The sequence below is a fragment of the Aspergillus ruber genome (genome assembly GCF_000600275.1).
Source record: "Aspergillus ruber CBS 135680 unplaced genomic scaffold scaffold00029, whole genome shotgun sequence".
NCBI lineage: Eukaryota > Fungi > Ascomycota > Eurotiomycetes > Eurotiales > Aspergillaceae > Aspergillus > Aspergillus ruber.
The window spans coordinates 95782-122052 of NW_024467325.1; the positions used below are offsets into that span (position 1 = coordinate 95782).

The 26271-nt window shown below is 48.5% G+C and overlaps 8 protein-coding genes across 8 annotated transcripts; 3 read left to right on the forward strand and 5 right to left on the reverse strand.

Moving 5' to 3' along the window:
- Positions 1-243: 243 nt before the first annotated feature.
- Positions 244-4284, reverse strand: EURHEDRAFT_463377 (hybrid sensor histidine kinase/response regulator; the record flags this gene model as incomplete). The annotated part of the gene is made up of 7 exons (XM_040784873.1): positions 244-455; positions 522-636; positions 734-1025; positions 1078-2094; positions 2153-2881; positions 2931-4139; positions 4208-4284. The coding sequence occupies 7 exons, from the start codon at positions 4282-4284 to the stop codon at positions 244-246; spliced, it is 3651 nt and encodes a 1216-aa protein (XP_040635749.1).
- A 729-nt stretch (positions 4285-5013) lies between these two features.
- EURHEDRAFT_517890 (uncharacterized protein) lies at positions 5014-11432 on the reverse strand (the record flags this gene model as incomplete). Its single annotated transcript, XM_040786607.1, has 13 exons — positions 5014-5169; positions 5221-6222; positions 6279-6464; positions 6508-6605; positions 6721-6867; positions 7588-7702; positions 7863-8043; positions 8209-9066; positions 9209-9921; positions 10081-10839; positions 10891-10969; positions 11029-11156; positions 11373-11432. 13 exons carry the CDS (start codon positions 11430-11432, stop codon positions 5014-5016), a joined length of 4482 nt encoding a protein of 1493 aa, XP_040635750.1.
- A 738-nt stretch (positions 11433-12170) lies between these two features.
- Positions 12171-14005, forward strand: EURHEDRAFT_463496 (fungal specific transcription factor domain-containing protein; the record flags this gene model as incomplete). The annotated part of the gene is made up of 3 exons (XM_040784885.1): positions 12171-12319; positions 12380-12690; positions 12744-14005. The coding sequence occupies 3 exons, from the start codon at positions 12171-12173 to the stop codon at positions 14003-14005; spliced, it is 1722 nt and encodes a 573-aa protein (XP_040635751.1).
- Positions 14006-14036: 31 nt separating this feature from the next.
- EURHEDRAFT_517894 (HpcH/HpaI aldolase family protein) lies at positions 14037-14876 on the reverse strand (the record flags this gene model as incomplete). Its single annotated transcript, XM_040786608.1, has 1 exon — positions 14037-14876. The coding sequence occupies one exon, from the start codon at positions 14874-14876 to the stop codon at positions 14037-14039; it is 840 nt and encodes a 279-aa protein (XP_040635752.1).
- Positions 14877-15392: 516 nt separating this feature from the next.
- On the forward strand, positions 15393-17052 carry EURHEDRAFT_544476 (vitamin H transporter; the record flags this gene model as incomplete). The annotated part of the gene is made up of 4 exons (XM_040787431.1): positions 15393-15610; positions 15663-16401; positions 16446-16694; positions 16762-17052. 4 exons carry the CDS (start codon positions 15393-15395, stop codon positions 17050-17052), a joined length of 1497 nt encoding a protein of 498 aa, XP_040635753.1.
- Positions 17053-17222: 170 nt separating this feature from the next.
- EURHEDRAFT_405456 (GMC family oxidoreductase) lies at positions 17223-19160 on the reverse strand (the record flags this gene model as incomplete). The annotated part of the gene is made up of 1 exon (XM_040780383.1): positions 17223-19160. One exon carries the CDS (start codon positions 19158-19160, stop codon positions 17223-17225), a length of 1938 nt encoding a protein of 645 aa, XP_040635754.1.
- Positions 19161-20110: 950 nt separating this feature from the next.
- Positions 20111-21843, reverse strand: EURHEDRAFT_415770 (alpha/beta-hydrolase). The gene is made up of 5 exons (XM_040782779.1): positions 21624-21843; positions 21463-21568; positions 21104-21410; positions 20820-21045; positions 20111-20761 (listed from the first exon to the last, which is right to left on the reverse strand). The coding sequence occupies exons 1-5, from the start codon at positions 21814-21816 to the stop codon at positions 20274-20276; spliced, it is 1320 nt and encodes a 439-aa protein (XP_040635755.1). The 5' UTR covers positions 21817-21843; the 3' UTR covers positions 20111-20273.
- A 439-nt stretch (positions 21844-22282) lies between these two features.
- On the forward strand, positions 22283-26059 carry EURHEDRAFT_380439 (uncharacterized protein; the record flags this gene model as incomplete). Its single annotated transcript, XM_040779297.1, has 7 exons — positions 22283-22577; positions 22631-22756; positions 22803-22859; positions 22911-22994; positions 23044-23758; positions 23814-24100; positions 24207-26059. 7 exons carry the CDS (start codon positions 22283-22285, stop codon positions 26057-26059), a joined length of 3417 nt encoding a protein of 1138 aa, XP_040635756.1.
- Between the last annotated feature and the right edge of the window lie 212 nt (positions 26060-26271).

A 26271-nucleotide genomic window follows, 5' to 3' on the forward strand; every position in this document is an offset into this window, starting at 1 on the left:
CCATGTGCCCGAGATATCCTGCTATGAGTAAGAATTGGTACTTTGCTGTAATCTTGGTCCAGCCTGGGGATGTTTTCACGACCAAGAACGATCTCGTACATCTCCAACTCCGCCTTTGCCAGCAGCATCATAGCGGAAATCCGGTGCCGAGGCCAGATCTGCTTGGTCACGTACTGAGGCCAGATTTATAAAAGTTCTGGCCACTAGCAACGGATCATCTATAAAACGCCAAGCATAATGGCATCATCGTATATCCATAAGTTCCTTAAGCCCAGCAAGGGAAAGTGGCTTCACCAAATAGTTGTTTACGCCTGCTTTCAGGGCCTCCGAGCGCATGGAAGCAGAAGCAACACCCGTGACAGCCATAATGCAGGAGCGCTTAAGACTGTTGGCCTTTTCGTGACGGCGGATTTCGCTAGTGGCGACTATGCCGTCCATTACAGGCATTGATATATCTAGATTAACAATCAGATGTGTTCATGTGGAGTAAGCGCCTGAAAGAAGGTTCGGATTTTACTTACCCATTAGGACGAAGTTGTATGCTATTTCCGATTGCTTGTACTTTTCCAGGGCGATCAGCCCGTTGGAAGCTGCATCGTAGTGACAGCCGATCTTGCGCATGAACATGGTCATGATCTGCTCCGTTTCCCAGTCAGCCCAGGTTATCTCACAGGATAACGAAACACAACTAAATCTGGTCCTGTGTAACTAGTCAAGCAACGCTGTAACTTACTTTTAGATTAATGTCATTGTCATCCACGACGAGAACACGAATTTCTTTCTGCTTTTGTGGTTGGGATTGCAAGCCATCGGGTTGCGAAAGTGGATATGTCACTTCAGTTGAAATCTCTGGCAGTCTTTTTGAGGGGTCCGGAACAGCCTGCGGACCAATGTCTGTCGGGGGCTGTTGAGAGCAGACGGACGGAACGGGAACCGGCGCAGAATCACGAATATCGTGTTCGGACTGTGTCTTATAAAGCTCCAATATCCTTTGGGCTGCATCACAAATCTTTTGGGGGCCATATCTTCCCTGAGAGTCAGCTAATGGATTCAGCAAAGAGGAGAGTCCAAACATACGGTTGCGATAAGTGGATAGTATTCGGGGGAAGACGGCCTGTCTGGCAGGGCGTCGGTCCAGTGAGGACAATGAAGAATTTGAAACCGTTCCTCAAACATAAGTCACGCACCGACTGGCCGTCTATGGTCTTAAACTTCGTCTCTTCGATGACCGCAACATCGCCATGTCCTGTCTCGAGGGACTGTGCCAACGAGACACGCCATCCTAGTTGTGTCTTTAATATAACAGAAAAGGTACTCTGGATGGAGAGCTTTCGTTTGGCTTCGGCTGGCAGGATTCCGGTGGGGGTGTCCTTCACATCGGGATATCCGTTGAAATCAATCAAACATACCCGAAGTGAGCCCTTCCCTGTTATGGAGGGAGGTACGGACGATTCGAACTTCTCAACATGCTGAACGCGGGCGTAGACATCGACCTGCGTGCCAATACCCAGTTCGCTCCTCACATTGATGCAACCACCAAGAGATGTCACAAGTTTGCGCACGATGCTAAGGCCCAGCCCCACGCCTTCAGACAGCGAATCCTCCTGAGAAAATGGAGAAAAAATTTCGTGCTTGAGAAAATCAGGCGCAATTCCACGGCCTGTATCCGTGATAGATAAATTGACAAGTGCCGAATTGGGGTTAATCTGGTCTCTCGTCTCTGATAATGATACCTCGATAAATCCGGCCTTGGTCCATTTCAGAGAGTTGCCGAGCACGTTCATCACTATTCTTCTCCATGCGCTATTGACAGATCGAATAGCCCAGGAATGGGATTGTTCAACGCGTATGACTACCGATGGTCGGTCACTACCCTTGGGGACTTGGCTAGCATTAGTTGTTCTGAGATCTGGTCCACTTTCAAGAAAGCCAACTGGCTTGGGGGCATTGTGGCTATTGTATAAAATCCCTGCGACTTCTTCGATTAGGGTATCTAGGTTAAATTCGGATATTAGGTTTGCTGCTTCACCATGAGACTGGGCCCTGCTCAACTCCTTTGCAGTCGCCAAGCTGTTGGTTTTGCAGAAATCCAGCCTGAAAGGGATACATAGTCAGCAAATATTTCTAGAAGATTAGCGTTTTGGAAGCATACAGATGGTCTGTCGTGTCCAGTAAGGCCATTCCGGATGTATTTATCATCGTAATCATGTCGCGCTGCGCAGGCTGAAGAGGAGTTTTCTGCAACAATTCCACACTCGCTAGTATACCATGCAGCGGGGAGCGGAGCTCATGGCTGACCGAGGAAGTGAAATCGAATTTAGACTTCTCGGTGGCTGTCCAGTGTATCCGGGAGACCTCGGAAATGATAGAATCTCCAAACACCTTAAAGTAGTGCAATTCTTCAATGCCTAGGGGACGATGCTTGCCTCGTACCCAGACTAATGTCCCTGATAACCACCGTGATTTATTCCAGTCCCACAAGGGGAAAAAAAGCACAGTGTTTGCTTCAGGAAGATGACGGGCCAGGCGCTTGGATATGTCGTGAATGGTTTTCGACTCGGTTCGAGAACCACTTGTACTTCCCTTTGCGTTTATCGAATTGTTATTAGCTCCTGCCATATCGTCTAAATAGAATATATGCCCCATTGGAAAGGTTGTGACTAGTGTATGCAGCAATTCCTGCGTTATTTCGGGTTGAGGGTTCAAATTGGTATTCTCGGACGATGTTTTTAGTGCACAACCTAGAATGTCACAGGCGCTTTCTGTCTCCTTTGAAGATGCATCTGACAGACCAAGAGGCTTAGAGCATGGAGCAGTGGAGAATCCTGGGTCTGCAGTTTTCGGCAAGGGCTCCCAGCCTTCAGAATCTTCGGGCAACATGCTGGAATACGGTTAGAAAATAGAAAACTCAAGGGATCAATAATACTGACAGTAAAGTGTCATTTCGATATGCATCAAAAAAGGCCACACCGTCTAGATCCATAGTGTCTCTAAGCAAGACGCTGGCGCGGGAGAATATCGTAACGATTCGTTCAGAAATCGGAACAGAGTCCATCAGAGACAAATGCGAGGAATTATCCAGAGAGTCATCACTATTGGTGGGATCTTGTGTCCCTGAAACGTTGTCAGGCAGTACCTCCACACTGGGCTTTAATGAAGCCGGTTTTTCCGGCGTTTCGAAATCAAGAAATGAAGACCCGGTGGTCTCGGAGCCTTGTTTAGAAGAAAAGAATGGCGATAGTTCATCACTGTGAGTTGTCGAGTATGACTTATTCGATTCTCGGTGGCCACTACGGGATTCTCCAACCAAAGATGCAACAAGCGATTCCTTCGCATCACACCCTCCATCTGCCGACTTCTGGTCCTGGTAACCTCGCATATTCCTAGACGAATCAAGCCTGCCGGAGCTGGAGGCCTCGATAGGGTCAAATTCTGCATGACCTTTGACAAAATTAGTCAAACCTATAACTAGACTTTCTGCGCGGCCATGATATTGGACTACCCGGACATTCTCAAGATGTTGCGCGATAGCATCCGCAACCTCCTGAAGAGCAGCAACCTCGTCATCACCAAAGTCAGTCCGTGGCTCATCGTCAACCACGCAGTATGAGCCTAGAACATATCCAGAAGGGCTATATAAGGGCACTTCGGCGTAGAAACGGAAATAAGGCCACTCAAGCACGTACGAGCGATCTTTGTAGAAATCTTCAAGGGTAAAATCGCGGATTATGTTCCGTGTCCGATTGGCTGTTATATTGCTCGTCATTATTTCGCATGAAGGATCTTGTCCGGTGAAAAGACGTATGGCATGGGGGCAAACACCCCATGCCAGATCCAGGGTCCTGGCGCCTAGAAAGAGGCCATCGTTTGGCCGATGCTGGTTCCGGTTCCGTAAAGAAACTGATGCAGTTGCTTCTGCGATAACATGCTGATGCTCTCCATCGATGATCGAGACAAAAGACCGATTGCAACGAAAGCGATGGACGCCAAGCTGTGTCAGTGCTGTGAGCGTGATATCGGTGGCAAGATAGCTGGTCGGTGAATGTGTATCTTCACGGGACTCTTCTGGATTCGATTGCTGATCATTCTCTGAGTCCACATTCTGCGATACGGCTGGTTTACCGAAAGTACAATAATACCTATATTAGGGGACCTCCCCTGGGGTCAGTGAGGCTCAATTGTGGGGGCAAACTAGACGATATCTCACCTCGACAAATCCCGAATTCTCTCTCGCTCGGCAGCCGGCGAGGATCGATGGGAAGCTACTGCGCCCGACACATACATAGTCACGGGCTGTTGATAAAAGCAGTAAAGAATACTTATGCTTCTGTGAGACAGGTTCAAGGTCGGACGTCCGTAGAAATATTATTCATCCTTGAATTTCTTGAAAACCTGTTTTTCCGGGTATCTCACAGGCTTCTGATTGGCGGAACTTCCACCGTACCTAGCAATATGGTACTATGGTAAATTCATACGAGGTTGGCTTAATAAGTCTATGAAAGATCTCTCATGTTCACTTCTTTGGTTTGCAGTAACAAGTCGGTTTGCCTTGTTCTATTCCGTGGGAGTTACTGACATTGTACCCCGTGTGCAGAACTGTTCACACGGGAAAGATCCCTTGGTCGAATGCAAGCGCCGAGACTCGGAAAACGAGACCTGGAGAACGCAGATCTATTTTGGATGAATTGGAAAGCAGGAGTTGGGGCATCCCTCGTGGTTCAGCCCAGACTTGACAGTGGAGGGTCCCTGTCTCGTTCTATGGATTGCCGCCAACACATGATAACTACTTCTATATTGGTCAACATGCTGGTTCTTTGAGGGGCGTCGCTCGTGTCGTTGACTTAACAAGCATCAAAGGCCCGCCCATGTCCTGTCTGGGAAGAGCACAGAATGCCGGTTCTCCACTAGTCAAGCTGCAGTGACGATTTGCATCTAACCAAAGAACGTGCGTAATACATGCATCCGCAACGCTGGTTTGGGGGAGCATCTCAGGAAAATGGAAGAAGAGGGCCTTTACGCCTGCTCCACGTGCTTTGAGTCTCCCTCTGCTTCCTTCCATTCCTTCGTTTGGCCTACATAAGCGCGTTGTGGGTAAGCCACTTTATACACAGAGTGCCATGGCCGCTGAAAGAGACTATCCAAGTCCTCGAGTGATCTTCCCGTGGTATCCTATTGATGGTTAATGTGCAATTCACCAATCTTGAAAGAGATAAAACTCACTGGCATAGCAAAAAATACATAAACAAGTGATATCAAGCAGATCGATGCGAAAAATGCAAATGCGCCCCATTTCTGCGTCCCAGCCAAAAGACTAGGCATCGCACGCGAACATGCAAAATAAAACGCCCAATGAAAAGCCATCGAGATGGAGACATTCAACGACCGGATTCGAATCGGAAACACCTCCGATCCGACCAAGTAGGGGATGCTGAACCAGCCGATGCTCCATGCCACTGCGTGAAGGAAAATAGCCACGATGGCGGCGACAGATGCTCGTGAGGCGCTGGTCGTTGCCTTGAGTTCAGCAGTAGTCATGTCCTTAGTAACGCCTAGGTAGGCACCGACGAAGATCAGGGTTGTCAATTGGAGGCTGATTCCGGTGAGTAGAGATTGTCTTCGGCCGATGATATCGACGATGAATAATGCGAAAGCCAGTGTGCTGACAAACTTCACTACGCCGTATATTCCGGTAGCCAGGAACGTTGATTCGTCGCCGCTGATTCCTAGATAGCCAAAGATGGTCGGCGAATATTGCGTTATGGCATTGGCCCCGGACCACTGCGAGAACAGTGTGGCCATGAAAATCAAGAAGAATCGGCGGCGATTCTCAACAGGAACAAAGGTTTCCTTCAGAAGATCCCACATGGTTGCATCGCTGACAGCCTCCATCTCGTGCAATATTTGAGCGTCCATGCCCGCCATTTCGGCTTGGACCGCCGAGTGATCGCGCGGCAAGTGTCGCAACTTGGACATGGTCATAGTTGCTTCTTCTCGTTTGCCTTTGGATAGTAGCCAGCGAGGAGACTCGCAGCACAAAAAGCTCCCAAAAGCCCAAATTACTGCAGGAGCAAGTTGAAGGAGTGTAGGAAGCATCCACTGCTTGTCAGTGCCGGCATATTGTCGGGTCATCCCGTAGTTTATGAAGAAACCCAGCACGACACCCAGCTGCTGGCAGGAGGCGTACAGGATTGTAAGGAGTCCACGAATTGCTTTGGGTGAAATCTGTGGGATAACTTCGTAAGCAAGGGTGCCAGAGAAGCGTAAGTGTAGATTAATACCTCTGTGATATAGATCGGTGGGATAATTGTCAGAGGTCCCATACCCAGCCCTGAGATGAGCCGGGATGCATAAAGACCGGAGACGTTCCCATTGCAGAGACCTTGACCTAGAATTCCGGCTATGTATATGACTGTCGCTATCCGGAGTGTTGGTAGTCGACCAAACCTATCGTTGATCGGAGGGCACTGTTCATTAGAGTCAGTATTTGCGTTATGACAGCTAGGAAACAAACAAACTCGCCCCAAGACAGCCAAATACAGCACCAGCAGTTGATATGGACACAAGCCATCCTTTTGTATTGGCATATTCATCTTCCGTTTGGCTGTCTAGTCCAAACTTGGCCTTGAAATAGGACTGTGTGACAATCGATGCAATGTTTCCTAATCCACAAACTGGTTAGATATGTGCAAGACAGTGTATGGTATCATCATTGCTTCTTACCCTCATCGAACCCTTTTGATATCCCAGAAAATGCAAAGACACATGCACACATGAAGACATAGCCATTGAAGATGCCCTTCGGAGCGCCTTGAATAGCTTGTCTAGCCTCCGCAATGCGTCCCATTTTGCAGTGATATGTGAGAAAATCTAGACTTCTGTCCCTTATCTGATATATACCCTTGCCTCTACTCCGTAGCCCTCCCTTACAGGTCACAGGCTCTCCGGAAATTTTCCGATGTGTCCGTCCGATACAATGTATATATTGCTATGAACATTTTATTCATGGCTGATCAACTCTCCATACGACAACGAGATCTTTCCTTATCAAGAATATGAATTTCTATTCAGTACCCCCCGTCATCCAAGCGGAAATATATGTCCGCATTCCAAACCCCCTCCGATGCATCGGCCAACCAACGGAATGGCGTGGTGGATCGGCCGTCCCTACCTCTGATATTTTCCTTGAAGGTCCAACATATGTTACCAATGGGGATCTCTACCTTGTTGATGTGCCATATGGCAGAATTCTCAAAGTGGACGGTGCAAGACAGACAACCGAATGTGCGCGATGGGATGGTGAGCCCAATGGTCTCGTCGTGAGGAAGGATGGTTGTCTTGTGGTTGCAGATTATAAACAAGTAAGCACGTTTTCTTTGTGTAGTATGTTAACGTGCTACTAAATAGGACACGTGTAGGGCCTCCTTCTCTTCAACCCATCTTCAAACACCATATCGCCCCTTCTCACTCGCCGCAACCTCGAACGGTTCAAGGGTCCCAACGATTTAATAGTCTCATCTACAGACGACATCTACTTTACCGACCAAGGTCAAACGGGCATGACAGACCAAACCGGAGGCGTCTATCGACTCTCGCCAACCGGCAAACTTGATTGTCTAGTTTCCAACGGTGTCTCTCCAAACGGGCTAGCTCTCTCGCCGGATGAGCGCTTCTTATATATCGCCATGACCCGGTCCAACGCTGTCTGGCGGCTTCCTCTCCATGCGGATGGGACGATCACTAAGGCAGGGTTATTCTTCCAGTCCTTTGGTTGTGCGGGGCCTGATGGATTGGCTGTTGATGAAGAGGGGAATCTATTCATATGCCATCCTAGTCTAGGTTCGGTGTTTGTTGTAAATTCAGACGGGATTCCGGAAGCAAGGATTGTGACTGCCCCTGGAGGAGGTAAAAACTTGACCAATTGTACCTTCGGGGGACCAGATGGCAAGACCCTGTTTATTACTGATAGTATTGAGGGGAATGTACAGTGTGTGCAGTGGCATTGCAGGGGAGTGCCCGAGGCAAAAGTGGCAAAAGCGGCAAAGTCTAAGATATAGATATTGTACCTAGCTCTGGACATATCACAATTTTGACAAGTAACTATGCAAATTATCCACCGCAGCCATCGCGCTTGCCAATTGTGCTCGAGAAGTTGCTGCCCCGATGTGTGGTGTGCTGATCACATTCAAGTTCTCCCAGAGTTTCCCATACTTCTCATGGCTCGGAGGTTCCTGCTCATGACAGTCAAGACCTGCACCCCATAACCGTCCCTCTGACATGGCTTTCGTAAGATCAGCCTCACTGACAATCCCACCCCGAGCGGCATTGATCAGGATCGTGTCCGGCTTCATGGCCATAATCTCCCGGTATGAAATCATGCCTCGCGTCTCTTGGGTCAAGGGTACATGAATTGAGAGAATATCAGCCCTGACAAGCACCTCGTCGACACTCTTTGCACGAATATGTGGAATATGCAGCCAAGCATCCTCGGACATATACGCATCGTACGCGACAATATCAGCATCAAACCCACCACGAAAGATCTCTGCCACCGTACGTCCAATATTGCCCATTCCAATAATTCCAATTGTCCTTTGATACAGCGTCAGCCCATTACAGGTCTCCTTGGGCACAGGTTTGGACATCTGCCGGGTAGTGATTGATCGAATTCCCCTCGCAACAGACAAAGCCAGGGCGACGACAAGCTCGGCAACATCGCGTGCGTTGGCACCGGGTGTATTAAGAATCTTGATACCTCTCTTTTCGCTTGCATCCTGGTCAATCTTGTCGATACCCACGCCGTGCTTGCCAATGGCGATCAAGTTCGGACAGCTGGCGATGTCATCGGCGGTGATGTAGGAGCCTCGAATCAAGAGGGCCCGAGCATTTTGGCGCCAGTTCTTAAACTCTTCATCGTGAGGTTGAATAAGATTGAATAGACTTTTTGCATGCTCGATAGCCTGGGGAGGGAAGCTGTCGAGTGCGTAGACCGTGGGCTTAGGACTTGGAGCCAACCGATCGGTCGAGGGAAGGGCTTCCACGATTCCAGGTGCCATGTTTGCAGATTGTCTGCTTCAATAGTAACAGACAGTTTGTGATCCAGCAAGGATTCTAGTGTTTCGACATTAGTAGACGGCCTTGTTGGTAATACATATAGAGTCCATCGGACCGGATTCCGTCCGACGAATTCCGAAACCCTATGTCTCCGCACGATATCTCCAGCAAAACTCCTGGATGGTATCTTGTATTGCATCTGGTATAATATCCGGAAGATACTCGAGTATCTGCCTCAAAATTAATAGTGAGATAGAGATGTATTGCCATTAATCTTACCTGGTCGTTTGATGTCCCATGAGAAGCTACGGTCGACAGAGCCCAAAGGACCCTAGGAAGCATTTTGAATGACGAGAAGCGCTCACCTAAGCTTGTCAACAACCCAGTGCACTTTGGTATTATGCTTTGGTCATTGGAGTGTCCTGCCAGCAGCAGTGCTGACGGAACACAGATGACGAGCACTCCCGCGGCGAACAAGTCCAACCCATCGACGACGGATCCAGCAAAGTTGTTATGCTCGAAGCGGCGGTATTCCTCGTTAATGTATACTTGACAAATGTCTAAGGACTCCTGGCTGATTTTCTGAGCTCTCCCTATCACTCTAGCACATGATGCTGCGCGGCGACTGAGCTGTACAATTTGGATCAGGGATCTGCATGTGAGTTGGGTGACAGGTATTGGCAAGTTATTGCCTGAATGAACATGGCTCCTGGTAGATCTTGCAGTGTCTCTCCAATAGCACAGAGTACCATAATGAAAAACTGGCGGTTGAGACCAAGAAGCTCGCATGCTCGATATCAGCCTGGCGTGCATGATCATATGGCAGCCAAAGTCGAAATTCACGGACGTTTGCGAATTCCGAACCGGGAACTGTTTTGAGTTGAGATACTACTAGACATATGAGAGAACTAGGTCTTACGTTAAGTGAAATATCATCATCTTGGATATTGAATGGTCGATCCATCACGCAACCTACTGTACTGGACGACTGTTAGCCACTCGGCTAATCATGATGCTAATCGCATGTACTAACCGATCAAGCGTGTAGAGACTCCAGAAAAAATTCCGTCTGCTGTCAAGTTCTTCCGGCAATACTCTGGTGTCATGATGTGTCTCCCTATGGAGTCGAAGAGATATCGACTTCTTCATTGCCAGTCCCAGAAGATGCCATGTCGAACCCCCAGAAGGGCTGTACATAGAGTAAATAATCAACAGAAAGATGCAGTGAAGAATTTTCAAACTATCATGACCCTCCAAAATGATATTGAAGCTTTCCATTGCCGCACCATGCAAAGAGCTTGCAAATAGCTCGATACCAGGCTCAGAGGTGAGCATCATTGCAATGGCTACCACCATATAAACATTGAAATTTCGATATTGAACACCAGCATCCCCAGTCCCCTCTGCTTCAAAAAATGTATCAAAGTGCTGCCTCATCTCCAATGTATTAATGTGCAAAAACATGCAGCCGATTTGATTCAGGAAACCGTTGAGGTATGGTGCAGCAAACACTCTGCTGAGCCTGTCAGTGGATCCCACCATAGCCACAAGTTCTTGGCGTCGATAAGATGGGAGCGAAGACTGAAACGGACTATCTCCAGAAACAGAAAGGGCAGCTCTGACCATGTTATTCATGGCCAATGCTTGAGGAAATTCCCGACACTCGCGGCGCGGCTCGGCCATAGCATTTCGGGAAAGGAATCCTATTTCTCCCATTGCAGCTTGTACTGACTGCTCTGTCATGCTAGTGCTAGCTGTCTCTGGTGTATGGCTAGACATTTGTTGGTTCTCTGTATCAGTAGTTTCCATGTTCGGCGAATGTTGGAGTTCATTAGACACCTCACTGCCCAGACGTGCGCGCTGCCGCCGATGCTGTCCGTCTAGCTTGTCTACCTTTCCCTTGAGGGCTTCTACATAGCTATACATGTCAATCTCACGTAATTCTAATCATGTAAATTGCGTAAATAAATAACTCACTTTGGCACGGCGGCATGAGAGAGGCAATTTCCCTCGTCCGTAGCGCGTCCGATGGATATCCGTCGAGGGTCACATTGTGCGTCTGCTTCTACACAAGCTGTGCATGCTGGCAACAGTTTATCGCACTGCTAACCGTCAGTTTTAGCTTACCACGACAAGACAGGACACACGGATTAACCTTTTGTTTGCGTTTCCAACACCTTCCACAGGCCTGAAGTCTCCGTCGTGGCGCAGAAGCAATTTGATTGTCCGCTTCCATGTTTGTACGAGAGCAACGATTCCGATGTAAATGGGAAGAGAGTTGCTATTTACGACACGCATACCATCGGATTACAATACCGTACCTTGAAGAGGGCAACCGGGGATACTCCGAATGCGGGGAAATGTATTCTTTGGGGGGCCATAGCCGTGAAAAGCGCCGAGTCACACTAAGAGCACGAGGCAGAGCCACCATCCGTTTTTGAAGCAGTAATGTAATCTGGGAAAGCTAAGCATCTGCACCCCGCATTTTGCCTTGTATACTCCGTCTATCATTGTGTATACCCTGACGCTCAATCCAGGAGGAATAAAAGGTAAGGTAGACCATAGAACACCGTCGATCTGGACTCGCAGACGGCATGAAGAGAGGTGGTATGAAATATCAAGCACCCCGGCTTCCGGCCTGTCAATCATGCTATACGAAAAAGGCTAAGGTTTGTCTCGCAATGAACATCTGGAATGACAGTGTGGTGACCGAGACATTTGCACAGTGCGATAATGGTCGACCGAAGTGTACCCCATGTACGAGGAACAGCCATGCCTGTTACACAGTCAGTGTAAACGGCAGCGAGCCTGTTTTAAGAGAGTAAGTCACGGTCATTGTGATATTGATATATCTGGGTGGTTTCTTACGTCGTAATCAGGTACATATACGAGCTAGAGCAACGTGCTGAGAATAGCCAGGCGGAATCAAGCGAAGCACAAATACCAAACGACTTTCGCTCCCCAGCGGTAATGGGGCAGCTACCGGAAGTCCGGGAAAGAAGGACTGAAAATGAGCTCGACTCATCTCCCAATGTTACCGAAGGAACCGGTATCAGGTATGGGCGACACTCTAGACCCACTATCGGTTATACATGCTAACACAATAGTATGCCAGTTTCATGAGTCTTCTTTTTACCGATTCGAGATGGAGGGAGCAGAATCTAAAGTTACTCCAGAACCTATCAAAGTCTTCAGCAATCCTAGAGACGTCGGTGCAGCCGAATCCTCTTCCAAGTGTCGAGGAAGCACAGGAGATGTTTGACTCCTAGTAAGTGGCTCCTCAATAGTTGCCAAGGACTTGCTTCAAATGAATACTAAAAGCAAAAAGTCTAAACGAATCTCATGTTCAGAACCCATTTCTGCTCCGTCGGGACGTGCAACGACTGTATCATTCTGTCTTTTTGGCGGACCACTCGGCGCAGCAGGCAACCCGGCTGTTAGGATATGATATGTTTCGTGCTTTTATGATTCTCGCCATTGGGTCCATTCGCATGTATCGGACCGGCACACACAAAGATCACCCATATGGGTATTATCTTACAGCAATGCAGCATCTGGATAGAAACATTCTTCTGAGAGGAATCAACGCCATACAAGATATTTTATTGGTGGCGAGATTTGGTATTTATCACCACATTGGTACGAGTCCCATAGATAAGGTAATTTCGAAACTGGACTGACATACGTCGCAGGTACATCGATATGGGAGCTTACGACTGTCTGCATAGGCATGTGCATCGAGCAGGGCCTGCATAAGAGCCCACGGCAGAGTTCAAGAAGGAAAATTAGTCTCTTGCATGAGCAGTTACAACGACGGGTCTTCTGGGAATGCTACATGATTGATAGATACAGCTCAATTACCCTGGACCGTCCAGCCGCCATCGCAGATGAGGACATTCAAGTCGGCTTTCCGGTTGATGCGAATGACGAAGATATTGACGCTGCAGATTCTTCTGGAACATTCGCCAATTTGGACTCGTTTTGTCAAGCCACTACCACACGGCCTACACCGGAAGCTAATACTGAAATTTCTATTTTCCTCTTATGTCTGAGACTGCGTAAAATCACTTCTAAGATTCAGAAGAGATTTCGACAAAAGACTGAACACGCGAGTGGAGTGACCAACCAACTCTTGATGGAATCAATTACTACCAGTGGCAAAATATATGCAAACCTAGATGAGCTATTGTCCGAGCTAGAGGAGTGGCGGGACTCAGCGCCAATATTCACGAATCCACGGAGTCTTTACGAGACACAGGAATGGTATGACCTTCTTCTCATAAGGGAAAAACTGCTCCTTGTACGCAAGGCAATTGACCTTGTGCCGAAACATAGCAACAATATACCACCGCAGGATTTGATTTCAATTTGCCTGGAGTACTCAATCAGAATTATCACGCAATTCTCTGCTATGTTTGAAAGGAAGCAGGTTACGTACACCCGCAGTTATTTCCAAATGCTGTTTACTGCCGGCTTATCGGTGATGTATTGCATATCAGTGGTAATGGATAATGGCTCAGGGACGGTAGTATCTGCCGCGAAGGCATTGCAACAGGGTGAGAAGACATTGAAAGAGATGGGGAAAGACTTACCAGATGCACTTCATTATGTTGCTGTCTATGAAGCATTGCGTGTGAATGTGTTGGGGAAGTTGAGCATTACCCCTGAACAATATCAAACTGCTGCCCACACTGGTGATACTCGTGGTCATGATATGTCGGGTGTTGAACGCCTTCAGCAGCAGCAGCAGCAGCATCCTGCTCAGTCTTCAGATAATTGGTTCCTGTCGTCCAACGAACCATTGCTGAACGATCAGCCCCTTGGTACATCCTTTCTCCCGTGGGATAGTTTACTTGGAGATAGCACTTTCTGGGATATGGAGACTGGACTGGGTGAATATGCATATGGCGATGCAATGTTACTGTTCTCCAATATAACTGAAGACAACGAATGATATTTGCGCATATCCTACATAAAATGCAGGTCTAACGGACCAAAAGCTTCGTCTGCAACCGCTCATCAATTTCTGCGTATTCCTTGCTCATCTTCTTCAAGCCCGTTTGCAGCATGGACGCATCCTGACCACTCAAAGACCAGGTTGCCCCCATCGTAAACCATTTCTCCAGGATATCCAATCTGCTCCCAATCCCACCGATACCAACGGGTTTATTAGCCCTGTTGGCAGCGGTAATAACTCTGCTCACGGCATCCTGATAAAGCCCACTATCGTAGTTCCCGGGAATTCCCAAATCTGTACACAAATCATTCGACCCAACCAGTACCCCATCAACCCCGTCCACCGCGAAAATCTCATCTGCAATCTCCACCGCCCCAGGTGTCTCAATCATAGGAATAACCATAGTCTGCTCATTCAGGATCGCATTCTGGAGAAGCGTCGGAACGTGCTGAAAATTCATCGCCGGCTGGTTATTCGTGCATCCCCTCGTACCCAGTGGCGCGAATTTGGCATACCTCACAATATCCTTCACTTCCTGAATTGTTTCAACGTGCGGGATCACAACGGCCGCAGCACCAGCATCTAGTATCCGACTGATATGCCAGTGCGCTTTAGATGGTGAGCGGACGATGGGGGAGACTCCGGCGTAGTTGCAGGCGAGAATGAGCTGGGCGACGGTGCGCATGTCGAGGGAGGAATGTTCCATATCGATGAAGACGGCGTGGATACCGGTCATCTTGCACATCATGGGAATCTCATTGCCCGTGACAAATTTGATGGACATGAGTGGTGTAATCTGGCCATTGAGGATTCGAGTTCGGAAGGGGTTGTTGATGTTGTAAGATGATTGCGGCTGTATGGACCCCATGACGGTGGTAGTTAATGTCCTTTCTGGACGTCTAGGATAGATTAAATAAGCTAAGATAGGCAGGCCATGACGATGAGCTTCCGGTTTTATATCCATACTTGGACCATGTTTCCGGAGAATCCCCGATGGATAGCCCTACAACGGAATGTCCGACGGATTTTCTCCAGATGATACACACTTGTCCGGCACTAAGTGTTTGAATGCTTGTATTCCTCAATGTTTGTATTCTTCAAACTCTCCTGGCTTTCTATTCCATGGAGTTTACTTAGAACACATTCTGTCTCCACGGATATTTTCCGACCATCGGACATGCCAAGACGAACATGCTTGACAGCCATGTTAATGCGTCGGCAATCCGGGGAAGGGGTCATAAATCTGGGGTATGGATGCTAATCCGGGGTAGAGGGGTAGAGCTTTTCTAAAAGAAAAAAAAAAAAAACTGGCACGTATATAATGGCCGAGAGGCAATATGCTTGCATCAAGACGATTTGGTGAATTATTGAAACATCTGGAGACATGACGCACCCGGAACGCAGCAAAGGCTCGGATATCGAAACCTCTAAGACTGTGCTGGAGAGCACAGGGAAAGATGCTCGGCGGTCTGATCAGCTCTTAACACATTTCCCCATTCTCCAGGGGAAGAGTGCAGAGGAACTGGAGACGTTGAATCGTACGGTGCTGCGCAAGCTGGATTGGCAGTTTCTTCCTTGCGTTACAATGATGCTTCTTATGAGGTGGATATGTTTAATTCATGGACAATTCGACGTTTATGCTTATCATTTACAGCTACTTGGATCGTATCAACGTTTCCAATGCCCGCCTCGCCGGTATGCAAAGTGACCTGCACATGTCGGATACTGTGTGGTCCGCTGGCATTTCTCTCTTCTATGTCGGCTACATCATCTCACAAGTGCCAGCAAATGTCCTCATTGCTCGAGGAAAACCGAGTATCATCTTCCCATCCCTCATGCTAGTCTGGTCTGCAGTAACGATCTGTATGCCAGCCCTATCATCAGGCTGGGCATTCTGTCTCTGTCGATTTCTGGTAGGCTTTGCTGAGGGGCCTTTCGTGCCGGCTGTCTCGCTGCTTACTTCTTCTTGGTATACTAAGAAAGAGTCGCCATTGCGGATGGGTATTTGGCATGCAGGGAACATCATCTCTAACGTTTTCTCGAGCTTGCTTGCTGCGGCCATCCTCACGAACATGAATGGAATTGCGGACTTACGTGCATGGCAGTGGTTTATTCTCCTAGAGGGTATTGTGAGCATATTGGTTGCTGTCATGGCCTTTTGGTTCATTCCCAACTTCCCTAATAACACGAGTCGGCAATGGTTCACGGAGGAAGAGGCAGCTATGGCACAGTACAGACAGGTCGTTTCTGCGGGGGGAGTTCTGGAAGACGATGGAGAGGTGAATGCCTGGGGTGGAGTGTTGCTTGCCATCAAAGATCCTTTTACAGCACTTTTCTCTGCAATCCACTTCTCACTCATCATTGCCCAATCTTTCAAGGATTTTTTTCCGTCGGTAAGAGTCCTTTTTTCTGTCAAGGTTATTGCTAACACGGCTAGATTGTTGATACTCTCGGTTTTAATGAAGTCGTCACGTATCTCATCCAGGCCCCACCGTATGTCATTGCGTATGTCGCGACCCTTGTCATCTCTTGGTCATCAGGGAGGACTCTCGATCATTGCTGGCATATCGTCGGGCCGATCCTTGTTTCTCTTGCTGGGGCAGTTCTTATGATATCGACCCTCAACACCAGTGCTCGATATTTCAGCTTGGTTCTCTTATGCACGGGCCCGTTTGTTGGTCTCAACGTAAGTATGCCCATTCTCTTCATAATTATAACGGAAGGTCTTGCAGTTACTCACGGACTTTCTTCAGATCCAAATATCATGGGAAACCACCGTTGTCCCACGACCAAGAACAAAACGAGCAGCGTTAATAGCCATCGCAAACTGTGTCTCTTCAGTGTCACATTGGTTTACTCCGTATTTCTTCCTTCGCTCACAAGAGCCTCGTTATCAAACCGGTGGGGGAATCATTATTGCTGGATGTGGATTGAGCATCATCTTCTGCGTGGTCACTCGGTGGTGGTGTATCAGGAAGAATAAATTGTTAGATAAAGTAGAGGCAGAGACCGGTGAAGTGACAGACTGGAGGTATGCAACTTGATTTATGGTATGTATTTGCCATGGTCGCTCTTTTTCTTGTACCGACAAGAAATAGAATTGTCAAACTAGCTTCAGTTCACTCTGTATTATGAATTATCGTATTTATTTATACAGGTCTAAATGCGGCTTCCAAACCCAACAACTATATCCAATATATATACAATTCAAAGCTTAAAGTTCACCCAAGATAACATCAGCAGCCTTCTCAGCGACCATGTAAGTCGAGACAGCAGTGAATGTACCGGGGATACGAGGGTAAACCGAGGCGTCAACAACACGCAGGCCAGAGACACCACGGACCTGGAACTTGGAGTTGAGGACGGCCATCGGGTCGTCGTCAGTACCGATAGGGCAGGTGCACGAGGCGTGGTGACCCCAAGCGCTGTTCTTGACGTAGTCCTGGATGTCCTCCTTGGAGGTGACATCCTTGCCGGGGAGGACCTCGGTGACCTCGAGGGGCTGACGGTCAAAGGCATCACGGGCCAGCTGGATGGCCTCGTAGAGAGCCTGGAGGTCGGCTTCGTAGTCGCCGACGCCGGTGTCGAAGTAGTTGAAGGTGATGTCCGGGACGTCAAGAGGGTCGGAGGAGCGGAGGGTGACGGTACCAGCGTTGTTACGCGGGTGAGCCTTGAGGATAGCCCAGGTAAACCAGTCATGGTCAACAGTGGCGTTGATGCTGTAGTCAGGGAAGTAGCCACGGAAGTTGACGGGGCCACCGAAGGAGAAGATATCGAAGCTGTCATCAGCGGAGACACTGCTCTTGTAGAACATGGTGGCGGCGAGACCGGGAGAGGAGTAGATGCCGCGGTCACCGAGGATGGGGGATTCCCAGCGGTCGACGCAGGGGTCATCACGGTCGTAGATGTTGAACGTGCAGCCATCGAGGCAGCTGAAGTTCTTGGGCGAGTGGGCCTGGACGGAGATTTCGTAGTGGTCCTGCAGATTGGTACCGACACCGGGCAGGTCGGAGATGACGGGGATGTCGAACTTCTTCAGTTCTTCGGCGGGACCGACACCACTCAGCTTAAGCAGTTGAGGGGAGTTGTAGACACCTCCAGCGACAATGACCTCACGCGATGCCTTGACAGATCCGGGGGTGCCGGACGACGAGGTCTTGGCGGATCTGGGGCTGGCCTTGTAGAGGTACTGGCCGTCCAGGAACTCGACACCAGTGGCACGCGGGGTGTCCTCAGACTCGTCAAAGGTGACCTTGGTGACATGGCAGTTCATACGGACATCAAGAGGGTACTTCTTGCTGCCATCCGCATTGGTGGCATCCCGAACAGCGACGATGAATTCACGGGCGCCGTTACGGTGGGCGTCGTCAGTCGAAACAGGGATTTGGTAGTATCCAGGCTCGGTGTCGCGAGTCTTGGTGTCCGCGTTGGCATCGCCACCCAGCAAAGTGCCAATGTTCATAATGTTGTCCGTAAGGTTGCCCAGGGCAAAAGCACCACCAGTGAGCATGCTCAACAGCTGGGGGTCTTCCAAGACGATACTGAGCGGGGCGGTTTCGGTAGAGAGCCAGCCATCACTGCCATGGCCCTTGGGGGTGCCAAGCAGATAGTTGTTCTTCTCCAAGCGAGCGAAATACTGACGCATGTTCTCAGGCGACCAGGAGCTGTCATTCGTCAAAGAGGCAATGTGTTCGAAGTCGGATTGGTGGGGGTAGACGGCAATTAGGGCGTTGTGGGCGGTGCATCCTCCCAGAGTACCAGTGCGAGGGTACAGGGTTCCCTTCACCTTCGATCCCTCTGGCGGGCTGAGACCCGTATACTCCGATCCATCCGGAGTCTCGTAGGTGGTCTTGAAATCGCGGGCCTGGCGTTCATCGTCGGCGTAGTGACGAGCGAAGAAATTCCACGCCATGGCCTCATCTTCAGAGGATCTGGCCGAGTATGCGGGGATGGAATAGTTGTGAGTCGCTCCCTGGTCATCACCAGCCTCGATCAGGAGAGTCTTGTGGCCAGCCAGAGCGAGACGAGCAGCCAAGGGACCGCCACCAGCTCCGGAACCGACAACGACATACTCATAACCCGTGAGGTTAGTGGCGGCTTGCGCCAAACCAACAGAGACGGCAGCAAGCCCAATAAGGCGAGAAAAGATCATGATGGATGGTGGTTAATCATTTTACGAATTACAAGGGTTAACATGGCTTTTATAGCTACATCTCCATGCTATCTTGACCGTTGCATTATGAAAAGGATACCGCGGTTAACACACTTGAAGGACAGAACACCGAGAGATCGACAAGAGTTAATTTTTTTTTTTTCCTCTTCGGTCCAGTCAAGGGTCCATCGTACTATGCGAAGTTATCCGTACCGATATCCACAGAGTGCCGATTCATTCTGTTCTGGGGCAAGTGGACACAACTAGCGGCTGTCAGTTATTAAATACCGGTGCCAAATTGTTTCGGTTAAGGATTATGGAAGACACGAAGAATCAATCCTGACAGTCCACCTTCTGCTCTCATCGGTTTCAACCGCAACATAACCAAATAGTCAGTTTTGTATCCCCAGCACAGGCTGTGACGAATTCATGCAGGGCTTTCCCGCCTGCAAGCTGAATGGCGTTGTGAACGTGGGCTCGACTCGATCGGCAGTAAATCTTGCGGCGTCAAGGTTCCACACCGGTACTTCAATTGCCTGATTCATATAGGGGAAATTACTGTACCTGATAGAGTTAGACACCCGTTAGCTTGACAACCGGCTAAGGCTTTGCGGAGACGTCTCGGGAGTCAAACAGAGCTCCGCGAGACATTATGTTTAGACAATGGAGATCCTGAGTCGCGGTCAGTCCCTACAAGGCCCAGGAGCTAGCATTATTTCAAGTCCGCACAAACTCCAGTCGCCCGTTTTCACCGGACTATGGTGCATGACACAGTTTTGGCCTTCTGGTTTAGGTCACTTCACAAAAGCCTTCCCCACTGAAGAATGTTGTCCGGATTAAAGGAGTAGTTGTGGATTGTTCTTCAGGGGGCGGGACGGGGAACCGGCATTCTGCCAATCCTTTCGCGGGCTTTTTACTAGCCAAATATAGAATATTTGTGGGTATTGACAAAGATGCACAATTCTCAAATATTCACGACAGAACTGTTCATCGGATGTTGTTGACTCTTGTCACAACACCTGAACCGTGCAAGCCCTGTGGCGCGCTCGCATTTGTGCCTTGATACCAGGCATGAATTCATTTAATTAGTTGACTAATTAGTTAACTATGTAGTTATGAGTCCCAGCCATTTGCTCTGTTATACCGCCCACCTGCAAGTAATTCGATCCGCTGTGCATAACATGGTCGCCGATGTACAGGGATGCGACAGAATAAAAGCTTCTCGAATTGTGGAGTTGACACTTCCACGACACGAAGCTGAAGACTCCCTCCTTGGTCTGGAAGCCGCATCAAAAACACTACCTTGGGTCCGACGTGGTGATACCTAGAAGGAGGCAGAGGCCAGTTGTTTTCAGTTGAGGTAGAGTCGGTTGTCAAGCTTGAAGACTCCGTGTCGTCGGCATCCTCACTAGAAAGCGGATCTTGGTCATGAATTAACCGTATGAGGTTAACTAAAGACAGTATATAAGGCTTGTCTGCTCTGGTAACAAAATCAAATTCGTTGATCATGTTCAAGCATACTCCGGCAAAGGGCGGTATCGATAGTGGCATTGACACCACTGGCGGTGCTCCGAATGTGATACAGGAAAAGCGGGCTGAATCTAGTTAGCGTCAGTGAGAGCATGATTTAGCTAAATGATGAGAGTTGGCTCTCTTTACCTTGTGCCTCCAACGATAAGCATCGAAGGAAGAGTAAAGAGGCTACTGCGCCTCCGGCAGAATGGCCAGTGAATAGAACATGGCCACCGCCGTCTTTCTGGTGGGTATACTCGTTGATCTTGCGCCGGACAATTTGATCTAGGCTTTTAGCGCTTTCCAAAAACCCAGAGTGAGCCTGTAGGGATGCATTAAGAGGGCTAGGGTTTGGTTGAAAGTGGGTATTATTCTGCGGTCAATTAGAGATTTGTCATGCACCGGTGATGAAGCTTCCCCGGGCAGCTTACAATAAACGAACTAGCATCTCGTGGTTGATTATTGATGTTCACCATATGATCTATTCGGCTTGCTGTGCCGCGAATTGCGACGATCAGTACAGGCAACGAAGTACTCGTTGAAGATGTCTCTCGCGGAGTTACGCTGGTGAAAGTCACTGCCTTAACAGCTCCATCAGCTGACGGCGTAATAATCTGCTCCTGAGTCAAGGTGCAGTCTTGGAAATCATGCGACAAGAGTGGTGAACGAGGTGGGAGATTGTATGTATCATGGGCGCATTTCCAGGCAATAGATATTAACCGAGCTTGTTCCTGAGTGCTAAAGCAAGCAATCAGCATACAATAGTTGCTATGGACAAGGCAGCTCATACCATGACCAGTCTATGTATTGCTCCTCCTTCAGCTGAGAGTTATCGTATTGAGATGCCTCCTGGTCGAGTAGTTCGACGAGATATTTGATTTGGCTGTTGATTTCTCCTATGGAGAAAATCTCTTAGCGATCCATTAGCCACAATACGACGTAGGCACTCACCATCTAGATCAATCTGCTCCAGAACGGCACCTAGAGCACCGGACAGTTCGGCCACTGCGGCAGAAGCACCCTGAGAATTGTCGACAGATGTAATCCCAGACGATGGAAGCGTCGCTGAGGCTCCCAGAGCGGACGCTGGTGGTTTGGGATTTCTTTTCACGAGCCTTAAAAGTCTTTTGATCGACGATGACATCTTTATTGTTATGAACAGTGTATTGATCGGAGATAGGGAAGATAGAATCCTTTTCTAAGCTCAATCGGTGACCCATAATTGCTTATTCTCTCTTCCCTGTATCTGTACTCAGCCACATTTTTCAAAGCTAGCCTCATTCTCCTCTTATCACCTGCAAGGCGCGGCCTCGTAAAAACCATTGGACGTAGATGTTCGCCAATCGCGCAATAAGCGGACAAGGCTGCCGGGCTATGTGAATGATGCAGGTTTGCCTTCCAGACACTCGGCAGGCTGCGTTTCGTCAGCATCATTATACCTCGGCGTAACTGAATGCAGAGGGGGGCGAGGCTAAATAGGAGGGTTTCCGGGAATTGTGAGGCTATCGTTACCGCGTATAAAATCCGATTGCATCCAAGATTCGGATAAAAGAGTATGGATTGTTATCTTTTCATTTGAGGTCTAATTAAAAATCCATCTTTTACCGGCCATGTCGTGCTTTCCAGTATCCGGTAGTACCAGTAGCCCGAACATCACCCAGGCACCAAGAACACGGTGGACCTTGGTCGGGCCTGGAAATGCCCATCTCCTCGATGAGCTCGAAAAGCTATACTGGCAAGGTGTGAGGACAGAGTTAGAAAATATTGTTTACACTTTGAAGATCTGGCAGCAGCCAGAACACTCGGGAATAACTATAGAGGAAGAGGATGACTCACATATTCGTGGATTCGACACATTCATCGACCAGGTCAGCCAGCAGACGAGAGCATTTGCGGTTCGATATGGTATAATTGGGCGTGGTCATGGGCTCTTTTAAGAAGAAGCTAATAATTTCCAGGAGAAATGAAACTCAAACAACAAAAAGCTAAGCAGAGTACAGTATCAAAGCAAATGCTTGGTCTGAGCTCAAGATTCAACGAAGAGGGCATGAAGATCCGATATGCCGTGGAAGCTCAAATATCTAGTAAGACGTTATCATACCTGGCTTTGATCAATGCTAATTCTCTAAGAAGCTCCACGTTTTTCCGGTATACAACAACGTGCATGTATGCTATTACAAGCTGCTGGTCAGTGAAATTAGAGTGCAATATTTAAGCCTCCAAACTAATTTGAACAAGGATTTCTCGACATTGACAAGCTAATCGAGCATCGGCCACCGTTGGAGGAATTAGGATTCTGGGCAAGGCCGGCGATTCCCCAGTGTATGTTTTCTGCGAATAGATCCTGGTTGTACTAGCTAACATAATTTAGTAAATCTGACCCGTTTCAAAGAGGATTGGACACCACAATTTGGTATGCTGGAATGCTCCAAATGTCACAGCGTTGTCAGAGGTAGCATGTTCCTTCAAACAAATTCAAGTTCGAACCAGAGCATTTGCGAAGGGTGCTATCGACAGCACTACCACGGCAATCCGCAGTATGAGAAAGCCTACAAACACTGCATTCTCTATGAGACCATTACCCCTCCCATAAGCCGGGAGATGTGTGAGTGTGGGATTATTTCGCAAGTGGATGAAAACAGAGTCTCGCGCTTGTTCCCGGTTCCCAAAGGCCAACCACATATTGATAGCGACGAAGCCCGATGCAAATTACTCGAGCTGGGTCACCATGTGGCTCTTGCAAAGTACCATGGCTTACTGAACACCGTTAACCCCCAACATAACCCACCGAAGGGTTGTAAGAAAGTTGCTTCCAAGCTCAGATCAGCATTTGGGATATCCGATCGGAGCCGAAAAGACCTGATAGACCAAGATAACGAAGCCATCGCAACCTCCGAGTCGAAGAAGCTTCCACTACAGAATGTGTTAAAAGATGGATTTTCTGGGAATAACGCCGCGGCTACGGAGGCTGCGGCCGATGAAGACATCCCACTCTTCTTCCGTCAGTTTACACAGCAGTATCCCTTTGGAAATGTTCACATGGCTCTTCGAGTCGGGCCTTTGGTTATTGAAAATGGAGTAGCGCAGTAAGTCACCCCTACGAGAGAAACATCTTTAAATATGCTAATGCCATATTTGTAGTACAAAAGGGGGAGCATTAATCAGTCCCCGACAGCCACCGATATTCCACGAACGCTTCTCAATGGGTCGATCTCGCCAACGGAGCCTTGCAGTTGGCTGTGATCCGGAGAGACGCCTATGGCAACAGAATCGCCCTGCTGGGAACCCAAAGAGATACAAGGCTGTCATGAAACAAGTTGTCGGAGTGCCATTTGCAGGGACTCTTTCCCAATTTGATGGATCTATCGAAGAGACCAAGATCATACAACAGCTTATCAAAGCAAGCAAAATATCTCTCGACGACCCAGGTATGTCAGCCACAGATAAAAAGAGGGATCTGGACTCTGCGCTAGATCCCGCAATGGATCTCCTCAAAGCTCTCCTCCAAGCAAGGGTCAAGATTTACCTGGAAAGTATCGCAAAAAGACTCCTCGACCCAAGAACCTCTCACATGGAGTGCCACAAGCAACAATTGCCAGAGCTTCTGCAACGCTCTCATCGACACTGATATATTCGAACCTCTTGTCAGCAGTGAAAGAGAGCTGTACTTGATGAGCTTCGTCTGCCCGCAGGAAGGATACCTGCGAAACAAGGTGCACACGAAATACGACGTTCCTAGTGGGCTGACTGAGGAGTACCTCCTTCGTTTCCACTTTGGCCGTCATGACGAGGCTGATCTCATCGATACACTACAAGAATACTGGTATGACTGGGGTGCATTCGGGGCTCCCCTGTACAAATATCAAGATCTCTTTCCGTGGGATTGTACCGAAGCATATGGAATGAATCCCATCAAATGCGGAAGCTGTAATCTAGCGAAGCACATTCTTGCCTTTCCATTCGATGCATGGTCCATCGTCGAGTTACATCTAGCTCGAGACCAGTACATGTACGCACCACCAAGCAACATCCCTAATTCCTGGATGCACAACCGTCTCTTAATCCTCGCTGCCTTTTCCATCCTAACAAGAGCTGCTGCAGCTATGGTCAAAACACCCGGTTTTTGCGAAGCTACTCAATGGCTCCATTCCAAGGATAGTGAGCTCCGAGGTAGTGATCCTGCACTTGCTCGAGTCAAGCTGGGAGGGATCCATCGTGCACAACCTTTTAGTCACTACTTCGAAGCTGGGAAGTATAGTCACTATTTCTTGGCGCAATGGGCTTTGAGGCCACGGAACGAGCAGATTGAGGAATATGAATTTCTCCGAGACAGACGCGCCGAAAAAGCTGATATTGATTTTGGTGGGATGTTTGGATCATCCACACAATCATCCGACGCAGACTACATGGCCTATTGGGCTCTCCAGCAGCAGATTATTGGGTTTGAAGGGGGTGATTTATCATCAAATTCCCAGTCTAAACCCGGTGATGATGCAGATGCACGACCTCAAGATACAAACAATCACCTTGAAAATGAAACAAGTGCTCCATCAGCTTCCAACATGGACCCTAAGAATACGCCAGATACCAGCAATGCACATAATCCCGCTTCTGAGGGCAGTCACAGAAACCACAGAGATCATTCTGGAGGCAATTATAACAGTTCATCAGATGACCATTCAAAAAGCGAAGGTAAAGCCACCGCACCGTCACAGGACATCAACAATCACCGTGACAATACGACAGGTGCTCCAGCGGCTTCCAACGCAGCGTCTGGAAGTAAACCGGATATCAACGATTCTCATAACAAGCCTTCTGGGAACAACGATAAAAGCCACATCGACCATTCTGGAAGCAAGGGCAGCAATTCATCATATAACCAGTCGAAGGATGGTCGTGGCTCCGCTGCACAGTTAGGGGACAACAACAACCACCACCATGACAATACCACAACAGTTTCCAACACAAATTCTGATGGTATACAAGGTACCAAGGATTCACAGGATAAGTCTTCTGGGAGCAGTGACAGAAACCACGGGCACCATTCCGGAAGCAAGAATCATGGTGAAAGAACACATCATTCTACAGGCCACTCGGGAGGGAGAAGTCACCATTCGAAAGGGCACCATTATGATAGGGATGATTATTCAGACATTGGAAGTCTCTCGCAAATTTCCTTCTCGGGACTCCACTCCGGAGGTTATACCGGTACGTCCGGTGGATATTCCGGGGGCTATTCGGGAGGAAGTAGCAGCTCCTATGGTGGTGGTGGTGGTGTTAGTTCTCACGGGGGGGGCAGTAGTAGTTCTTATGGTGGTGGTGGTAGTGCTCATGGTGGTGGCGGTAGTAGTTCTTACGGGGGAGGCAGCGATTCGAATTGTAACTGAATTAGGTGATCTTGTTCACAAATGGTGATGGAGGAAGCGAATATCTCATTACACCAATTTTTGTCTTAGAAATTGATATCCATATGCAGCTCTGTGTTCATTCTTTATGTGGTGGTAATACACTAAATGGTCGAAGAGAAATCTAGGTAATCTCATGTCCCTCTAGCTTTCCTTGTTATAAATATATGCAAAGCAATTGTATCGTTAAAGTC

Coding starts and splice junctions, on each gene's coding strand:
- EURHEDRAFT_415770 (XM_040782779.1), bottom strand. CDS start 21,816: ATGTCATCGTCGATCAAAAGACTTTTAAGGCTCGTGAAAAGAAATCCC. Junction 21,411..21,462: donor CAATACATAGACTGGTCATG/GTATGAGCTGCC, acceptor TGCTTGCTTTAG/CACTCAGGAACAAGCTCGGT. Junction 21,046..21,103: donor GAGATGCTAGTTCGTTTATT/GTAAGCTGCCCG, acceptor AATTGACCGCAG/AATAATACCCACTTTCAACC.